The 9,924-nt window shown below is 44.5% G+C and overlaps 1 protein-coding gene and 1 gene segment (V, D, J or C); both read left to right on the forward strand.

Moving 5' to 3' along the window:
• Positions 1-1,114: 1,114 nt before the first annotated feature.
• Positions 1,115-4,378, forward strand: LOC129339782 (T-cell receptor beta chain V region C5-like). The segment is given in 3 exon segments: positions 1,115-1,232; positions 3,368-3,672; positions 4,364-4,378. Coding segments are annotated over 3 exon segments (438 nt in total).
• Positions 4,379-8,745: 4,367 nt separating this feature from the next.
• On the forward strand, positions 8,746-9,654 carry LOC129339783 (olfactory receptor 958-like). Its single transcript, XM_054994365.1, has one exon. It carries the CDS (start codon positions 8,746-8,748, stop codon positions 9,652-9,654), a length of 909 nt encoding a protein of 302 aa, XP_054850340.1.
• The last annotated feature ends 270 nt before the right edge of the window (positions 9,655-9,924 follow it).

A 9,924-nucleotide genomic window follows, 5' to 3' on the forward strand; every position in this document is an offset into this window, starting at 1 on the left:
AGCGAACTTCTATAGCAGAGCTGGGATTTGAACCTGTGTGTTCCAGATCCTAGTCTAATACTCTAACCACCATATATACTAGCTCTTGTTTTAGCAACAGCAACAGGTCTGACCTAAAACCTAGAAATCTTGTGTCATCAGAAAACAAGAAGAAAGAAGTCTCATAGGGGGATGGAATTTGAAAGTATCATAAGCAAAAGTTACCTTCTTTCACTTCCTCGTTTTGCTTTTTGACCTAGAATGGTAACAGACTCCAACAAATGCAAGTTAACACTCTGAAAGATCTTTTAATCATGATATTAATGTGGTGCTCCTAGAAGAAATGTTTTCCAAACCCAACCCAAAATATGGGGAGCCTATTTAAAATTCCTTTATCACATCTGTTCGTCTTCCTCCTTCTCTCGCTAGCTGGCAGTCTTTCTAAGGTACACTGCCTGGGTACAAAGAAGTTCCATTGACTTATATATATATAATTTGAAAAAAGAATAAAGAGTACACTGTAAACAATACATAATGAAATAAAAACAAAATATATATCAATATCGAAGTACTTAAACTACATAATATTTCTCCTCTCCATTCTCATACTTAAAATATTTTACATTCAGCATTATATTCAACATTAATTATTATGTTCAGATTCCATTGATTTATCATAGTTCTTACATATGTATGTGCTGTCAAGTTACAGTGACCACAGTGAGGGTCTTTCCTGGCAAGTGAGAAGCAGAGATTGTCTGCCATTGCCTTCCTCTGCAGAGTCTTCCTCGGTGGGGTCCCATTCAAGTACCAACCCTTCTTAGCTTCTGAGATCGGGCTATACCATGTGGCCTTCCCTTCCATCATGGTTTCTATCCATTGAGAAATCTATCTTCTATCAATCTGTCTCCTCTTTTAGAAAAGCAGTCTAAGCTAGTAGCTGTCAGCACATCTCAATATCGACCATGCATTGTGTGCAGAATTGTTAAGTGTAGGGGGTTTGGAAAAAGTGTGAAGAAAGCCCTCATGTGGCAGCAGTGGTTTGTTGTACACCATAGATCAAAGCGAACACCTGGACTCTTTGCAACATAACAGGAACTTGCCTTCTAGTCATTCACCATGTCTCGATCTTGGGATGGTGGAGTCTCATAAGAATCAGGTGAGGCTAAGCATTATCATCATCGTGGAGGAACAAGCGACGGATGCTTCTAACTCTCTAACTAGGATGCTCTTCATTCTTCTCTTCATCCTCGGTGAGCCTGTTTTTAACTTGCATCCTTCACAGCTAATTTATGCGAAAGGAAAGACCGAGTTTTCTTTTTATCCAGCGTGATAGAGAGAATAGAAGAGAGAAGGAAGTGTCTAGCCCCGTACAAATTCTTCTGCTGTAAAGATGTACCAGGTGAGGCCCTGCTGGAGGTACCTCCTCAGGTAGATGCAAGGTTGGCACCTCCAGGATCGGGGCCTTTATGGCAAGTTACCCCCACATTACGGAGAACTCTCTCCTGAGAAAGTCATTTATTCTTCTCTTCGGACCAGATTCCAAACCCCTCTGGGCAATGGACTGGATCCAGTGGAAATTGCTTGTGATGGGAGCAAGGATTGAATCTCGTTGATTCCCTTCTCCCATTGAAGACCTCCAATTCTCCCCAATGCTGATTCTTGGGGTGTCCCCTGTTCCCCAAGAACAGCATTTGGGGGCATTTTGGATGCAGTGGAGAGGGGGGACACAAAGGAAGGAAATCCTTTCCACCAGCAGAGATTTTATGCAGAATTCCCTTGGAGAAGTAATATATAATTTTTGAAAAATAAACCAGTGAAATGAACATTCTCAGGGAAATGAATGCCACCGTGATAATGAGATTATGTTTTTCTGCTGGTGCAGTTTTTCTTACTGCTACTGTTTTCTGACTTTTTAGATTTTATAGACCTGGAGGAGTTAGCCGTGTTAGTCTGTAGTCGCAAAATAGTAAAGAGTCCGGTAGCACCTTTAAGACTAACCAACTTTATTGTACCATAAACTTTCGAGAACCACAGCTCTCTTTGTCAGATGCATCGTCAGTTCTTGAAAGCTGATGATGCATCTGACAAAGAAAGCTGCGGTTCTCAAAAGCTGACAATGCATCTGACAAAGAGAGCTGTGGTTCTCGAAAGCTGACGATGCATCTGACAAAGAGAGCTGTGGTTCTCGAAAGCTGACGATGCATCTGACAAAGAGAGCTGTGGTTCTTGAAAGCTTATGGTACAATAAAGTTGGTTAGCCTTAAAGGTGCTACTGGATTCTTTACTATTTTAGATTTCATGATATTTTGTTATTTCTAGATTTTTTACGGGTTGTTTCCAATGTGGTTTGCAATAGATTGTTGCCAACCCCGGCTTGGAAAATTCTTGGAGATTTGGGAGCAGTTCCTAAGGAGGGTAGAGTCTGGAGAGGGGAGGGAGTTCAGAGAGATGTAAAGCCGTAGAATCTGCCCTTTCCCCCAGGGGAACTGACCTCTGTCATCTGGAAATCGGTAATTGTGGGAGAACACCAGACCCCACCTTGAGTTTGGTAACTGTAGCGGTTACATGCATGCACAATTTACCTTATACAAGTGGACAGAAATCCATGATCTTCATCTGTTTAGACCATTAGGAACATGTCTGCCACTGCAGCCATAGGCTGGTTGGCCCTTCCAGTGTCTTGGCGTCAATGCTTGTTGTTGGCAGTATTGGTTAAATGGAAGAGGAAAACATTTACTTTATGAGTAAGACTTTGGTTGATGGATTGACGGATCACTAACACTTCAATCCTATACAGAGTCACTCCAGACTTAGGGTCTCAGATGTGCAGTTTTTTAAAGAGCCAACTCAGGTTCCTGTAGCCACACATCAGGCAAAAAATAAACGGCTGTTAACAAAAGAAAGGAGAGGCCAAATGGCCTCAGAATGCCTCTGCAGGGGCTCCTGCCTCCCCCTCAATCTGTTTTCCAAAATAGCAAGTGAGTGGGGTGCGTGTGTGTGCCAGTGTTTTTGCTGCTCCATGTGGATTATTCTATGCACACGGAGCAGTAAAAACAGGAAAATAGCCTCTTTTCGTGCTATTTTGACATGGGAAACAGCTTGAGGGGGGAGACAGGAGCCCTTCCTCCCCCTTCAGGGGTGTTTTGAGGCCATGTGGCCTCTCCATTATTTTTAACAGCCATTCCCCACAGCTGCTGTGTGGCTGCAGAGGTCTGAGGAACCCGGACGCAACTCTTTAAAAACCTGCACTTCTATAGAGACCCTATTGATATCAAGGGGCTTAGCAAGGAGTACCTTTCCATAGGATTGTACTGTAAACCTCTCAGCTCCTGTGTGATTCTGCAGTGTCCCACCTCTTTAACCGTAAGCCTCTCTCTTCCCCCAGCGGCTCCAAGTTTTATCTTCGGCCAAGTCTTCCAACCCAAACAACTCATCTATACAGAGGGAGACAAGATCTTGATTACATGCAATCAAAATGTCACCAGACATGACACGATGTATTGGTACAAGCAGCAAGCTCAGCAAACAGGGGGTGTCCTGTCTTTGTTGGGACAGGGATACGCAGAAGGTTCCACTCCTGCTGGGGAATACCAAATTGATGTGATCAGAGCATCTCGAGCTACCAACCTCACCAAAGACGAGGCCCGATTGAGTGATGCGGGCATGTACTTCTGTGCCGTGAGAGACACAGTGAGAGGAAGTCAGGTGGCTTCAGTACAGAAAGTGCTCCACTTGTGGAGAAGGAGTTTAAGTGGGTCAAAACTGAATGTTAACGGAACATAAATGGAAGACGGTATTGGATCCAAGAAATTTGAGACACACTGAAGGAAGATCAGATAAGAGTTAAAGCAGAGTTTGGATGCAATTCCTGTATGACGTCGGAGTTTGGCAGAGCTTCTGAGTTTTGGCATTTTTAAAAATGTTTTTGAAATCTGATTTCTAAACAGAAATGATTTGCACAAGCCAGCAAAACTGAAGCACTTTTAGATTCCATTGATTCTGATAGGAAAATGAAGCAAGCGTTTTGTAATGAGAAAGGGGCTAGTCACAGGACCAATCAGTAAGCTCCTAAAAATACACCCCACTCCCAAATTTACTATGCCTTTCTTCCATGTATTGCCGGCACAAATCACCACTTCTACTGCTGTCCCAAAAGGGTTACCAACTCTGGGTTGGGAAATTCCTGGAGATTTTGGGGGTGGCACCTGGGGAAGGTGGAGTTTGGGGAGGTGAGAGAAAGCCACAGAATCCACCTTCTAAAACATCCATTTTCATCCATCACAGTCACCTGGAGATCAGTTGTAATTCTGGGAGATCACCAGCCACAACCTGGAGGTTGGGTCCTATGTCCCAATCACCAGGTTCCCATTTTCTGGTGCAGGTGGCCTTAGAGTAGCAGCTCCCTCTCAACCTCAGCTGATAATATTGATGTATATAATAACAACAACAACATTTGATTTATATACTGCCTTTCAGGACAACTTAATACCCACTCAGAGCAGTTTACAAAGTATGTTATTATCCCCACAACAACAACACCCTGTGAAGTGGGTGGGGCTGAGAGAGCTCCTAGAAGCTGTGACTGACCCAAGGTCACCCAGCTGGCTTCAAGTGGAGGAGTGCGGAATCAAACCCGGTTCTCCAGATTAGAGTCCCACGCTCTTAACCACTACGCCAAACTGGCTCAATATCTATCTGATATTGTAAGGATCACACACTATATATATATCTAATATATAGATCACACTATGTATATGTTATATCGTGGCAAGTTGTTAATTGCCTTATTGAACTGTTTTCCCTTATTGAACTGTTAGTATTTTTCACCTGATCCCTTTAGGCCGAAAAGCCTGTGTAGTAGTTTAGTTTTCATTTTCCCTTCATGTTCTGGGCTGTTTGTTCTCTACCAAGCAGGGGCCAGGGAAGGCCCTGCTTTTGTTAAATAAAACTCTCAAACCTTTAGACATGGCGTGCCGATGGAATTATTACAGTATATATAGTCCAAATTCAATCCCTGGCATCTGTAGTTGAAATAATACCAGGGAAAGATCTTTCTCTGCTTGAGAACCTGGAGAGCAGCTGCCAGTCCGAGCAGGACAATACTGAGCTACATGGATTGCTGGCCTGACACAGGGCCAAGCTACACATGACGAATGACACTTGAACGGCAAGTGGATTGAGTGGAGGGCAAGTGAACAGAGAGAAATACACTTGCTGTTCAAGTGTCATTCGTCTTGTGTAGCTTGGCCCTCAGTATAAGGCGGCATCATGTGTTCATATTAGGCTATCTCCTTTATGGTGAATGGGTCAAAGGGGAGAGGCTGTAAGGTCACTCCACTGGCTGTGGAGAGCTGCTACCAGTTAAACAATACTAAGCAGTAAAGAGTGGTTGGCTAGGGAAATGGGGCAGTGCCTCACCAACCCAGGCTGCCCCCAGCTCTTTCCTGCCATCTTTCTTACCATCCTTAGCAAAAAGTCTAGAGGTTGGCAGGCTGGCAGCTGCCTTTAATTCAGCAAACAAGCGAGCCCCTCCATGCAAATGCCAGAGGGCTTTTCTTTTCTGTGGAACCAGAACTCATCTGCACTAGGAGCCAAGCTGCAAGTGACGAATGACACTTGAACGGCAAGCGAACAGACTCGTGTGCATTCCTCCCTGTTCACTTGCGCTCCACTTGACCACATCAAGTGGAGCACAAGTGAACGGCAAGTGAACAGGGAGGAATGCACGCGAGTCTGTTCGCTTGCCATTCAAGTGTCATTCGTCACTTGCAGCTTGGCTCTAGATCACTGGATCTTCATGGCTGCCTCTGGGTCTCTGATAGCTCAATGGATTCCTAGGAAGCCCATTCACTGTCAACCATCTTAACAAAGCCACATGTTGAGCTACATGGATGGAACTTTTCAAATATAAAGAATGCATTAAAATTTCAGCTATTTTTTTAAAAAAAAGTCTTAATTGAACGTTTCTTGATTTGTGCTTGTTGCCCGTTGTACTAGTTTAGATTATGATTGATGGATAGTTGTGGACTCATCTCTTCTTTGGGAGCTGGCTGCCTTCTTTCCACCCCTTCCAGTAACCCCACTGAGCCCTGGATCTGACAGCCATGCCGTAAGGTAAAGTTACCCCTTTCCCCACCATCCTTCTCTTGGCAGGCAGGTCATTAGCTGAACAAAACAACTGATGCAATACCACCAGGCAATTCATCCCTGGCTTCTACCACAGGGCTGGGAGTCGGGGATGTCTCCAGAGTCTCAATTCCTTATAGAAAGATGGCAGAGGCCATATAAGTGCTTTTGACTGCCTTTGCCTTCAAAGCAGCAGATTTGCATTGAGGCTGAACTGATCTGGGGGAGATGTAGATCCTTTCACCTATGCAGGAACTATAGGACAAGCTGTGTATTCTCAGACCCCACCATTCAAGCTGGCTTTTCAGTTCATGTCAGTGTAAGAGGACTCTTCTTTGGTCCATTGGTTTCACTTCCTCTCCGCCATCTTCATTTGAAAACCTTGCCTTTAATTTCCATCCACCATCCGGCATTAAAGGTAAAAAATGTTGGCTGCTACTGCAAATATTGATCATTTATGAGAAGCGTATCATTTGCCCAGATGGGAGCAGAAGCCCAGAGCTTTTTCTCTTGATTGTTCCACGTTCCCCTCCTTAGTCCATGTGGATCTCATGAACCCCAGAATGGCAAGCAAAAAATCTGGTAGGGAGTGAACCCCCCCTGCCCACGTGAGTCCATGACAGAGGCTGGAATCAAACATGGCTTTCTGGGATATGGTGGGTCCTCGGACAATTTCCAGTATATTAATTGCCACAGGAAAGATTCTGGAATGATGCCTGTGGTGTGTATTGCATGTAGGGATGTAAAGAAAAAAAATCAGAGTGTCACATTTGCAAAGCAGACTTGTTAACAAGGCTTCAAAAAATGAAGGGATGATTCATGGATGAGTCTCACTTAGTCAGTTGAAAATGATTACTTTTAAGGTAATTTCAGACAATGGAGCAGTAAATTCAGCCGAGCTCAATCATTAGTTGGCTGGAAAGGCAGTGAGCATTAGAATGTGATGTATTGTCGAAGGCTTTCACGGCCGGAGAATGATGGTTGTTGTGGATTTTCTGGGTTGTATAGCCGTGGTCTTGATGTTGTAGTTCCTGACGTTTCACCAGCAGCTGTGGCTGGCATCTTCAGAGCTATAGCACCAAAAGACAGAGATCTCTCAGTGTCACAGTGTGGAAAAGAAGTTGGCAGGTAATTTATATCTACTCAGGAAGGTAGGGTTGGGCTGAGTCATCCTGTAAGAGTTTCCCAGGGTGTGGAATCCATACGCAAAAGAACCTCCTCAGGATACAGTGAAGCCTCCCTCCATTAGCATTCCACACCCTGGGAAACTCTTACAGCTGAAGTTACGCTGTGCTGAATAAAGAGGCAAAAAGTTTATTTAAGAAATACATACTTGAGAGTGAAGAGAGAGAGATAGGGATAGAGTCCTTGCTATCTGACTACATCTTGTAGAAGAATGAATAAGGCAGGAGAGAGAAGAAGCAGGATATTGCCTTGTTTAGCCCAATAGGAGACAAGACAAGGAAATGACCCCCCCCCCCAGGAATCAAGAGAGATGCTGCTCTCACTGTCCTGACGAAGTGATCCTTGCTGCCCCCTGCATAGAAGGCACTTCTTCCCTTTGCTGCTGCCGTACACCAGACATTGCAATTTCCAACAGAAAGAACTCTATTTGACACCTGGGTGAGCTGAGTCTGGGGGTGGAAATACACATTACGAAGTACTTAGGAACATTCAAGGAAACCTCATTTCACATGTCCCCCCCCCAACTTCCCATGCACTCACTTGCACAGTCACACTTCAGTTTGCTCCATGTGAGTACATTCACGCACTCGATATCAGTTCCTCTTCAACTGCTAAAAGTAGCCCAGGCCGCTTAGCAAAATTCCCAGTTTTCCCCACCTCCCATAGCCATTCATTGAAATGCAGATCTTGACACTTTCTCACACCTTCAAGAAATGCAGATTGGCAAGTCAGAGGAGTCTAAAGTATCTGCTCTGCAGTGTCCATCCATGAGAGCTTTCGCTGTGAAAACAGAGCTGAGACTCGGTGGTGGCAATCTTACTCACTTGCAAATGCAATCACACAAAGAGAGCTCCCATAAAAGCGGCATTCACATGTGCCGACTTGGACAGCCCACATGTGAATTGAGGAACACACATAAAATCCTGCACTTGAGCGTCCTGAGGTAATTCTCAATATGTATTTCTACTCTGAGTTGACAACCCTGGGCTAACAGCATCAGATTACTATGTAAACACACATAGGTGGGAGAAAGTGTCTTCTCTTTGAGATATTATGGACTGTTTATAGATTTTGTGTTACTCTATTTTTAGAATTTATTGGACATGGCCTTGGAGATCAGATCAGGTTTGGCCAAAAGGTGGTTCACAGTTCAGCAGGGCTGCAGATGATAGTGCGGGTGATGAGGAAAGACAAGGGAAGATTCAGCTCCCCTTATCCACTCGTGTTGGTTGTAAAAAATCAACCCTCCCCCCGCCCCGCTTCCTGCTTTAGAAGTGGATAAACGAGCCTGGCTACCCTGCTGAAGAAATTCTCTAACAGATAGTATATTTTAAGTTCAGCAACAGGGAATTCTACAGACACTAAATAAGCAACCTGCATTAAAAAAATCACTGAGATTGTGTCATTTTTTTTTTTACTATCCTTCTTAGCAGTGCATTGGTTGGATTAGAAATGCCAAACCACACCGTGATCCTGGAATTCATTCTCCTCGGAATCCCCCACACCGAAGGTCTCCAAAATATCCTCTTTGCTGTCTTTTTGTTCTTCTACCTCTTCACATTGGTTGGCAATCTACTCATCCTCACCGCAATCATCTGCGATGCCCGCCTCCACACGCCCATGTATTGGTTCCTCTGCAATCTCTCTGTGGTCGATCTTGGCTTCTCCTCCATCAGCACTCCCAAGCTCTTGGCCAACCTCTGGGTAGGGAGCAGAACTATCTCTTTGGGTGGCTGCATGTGCCAGGTCTTCTTCTACCACTTCCTGGGCAGCACTGAATGCCTCCTCTACACAGTCATGGCCTATGATCGTTATGCTGCTATTTGCCACCCGTTGAGGTACACCGTCATCATGAACAGAAAAGTGTGTGCCCTCTTGGCAGCCGGGACGTGGTTTGCCAGTACATTTCATGCCACCATCTTGACCAGCTTGACCTTCACATTGCCTTACTGTGGGTCCAATGTGGTGGACTATTTCTTGTGTGACATTTTCCCAGTAGTCAAGCTGGCTTGTGCAGACACCTATATAATTGAGACGGTGAGCTTCACCGACATTGGCATGGTGCCTATGGCTTGCTTCTTACTCATTTTTATGTCCTACATCAGAATTGCCATCTCTGTGCTGAGGATGCGCTCAGCGGAAAGCCGACGTAAAGCAGCCTCCACTTGCGTATCGCATTTGACAGTAGTTTGCTTCTTCTTCGGGCCTTGTGCTCTTCTCTACACCCAGCCATCTCTGAGTGATGTATTAGCCACCCCTATCCAGATCTTCTGTAATGTTGTCACACCCATGTTGAACCCAACCATCTATACTCTGCGGAACAAAGAGGTTCAGGCGGCATTCAGAAAGTTGAAAGGTTAGAAAAAAGGGGTCATATTCCACCCAAGCAGGTATTCCTTTATTTTCCCCAAGAAATAAGCAAGTAAGCTAGGAAAGAGAAAGTCCTTCCCACTTGCCCCTGCATCTTAAAAGATGTACCATGAAAACTACACCATAGGTCAGCTGAAGGCTTATCTTGCATCAATGTTCAGGCAAGGTAGGAATTCCTTACTTTTTTCCAGATATTTTTGAGAAACAGGTTAGATTTAGCAGACATGCCACATTTTTTTATAGCATAGATAGACTGGAATG

This window comes from Eublepharis macularius, chromosome 12 (genome assembly GCF_028583425.1).
Source record: "Eublepharis macularius isolate TG4126 chromosome 12, MPM_Emac_v1.0, whole genome shotgun sequence".
NCBI classification, from domain to species: domain Eukaryota; kingdom Metazoa; phylum Chordata; class Lepidosauria; order Squamata; family Eublepharidae; genus Eublepharis; species Eublepharis macularius.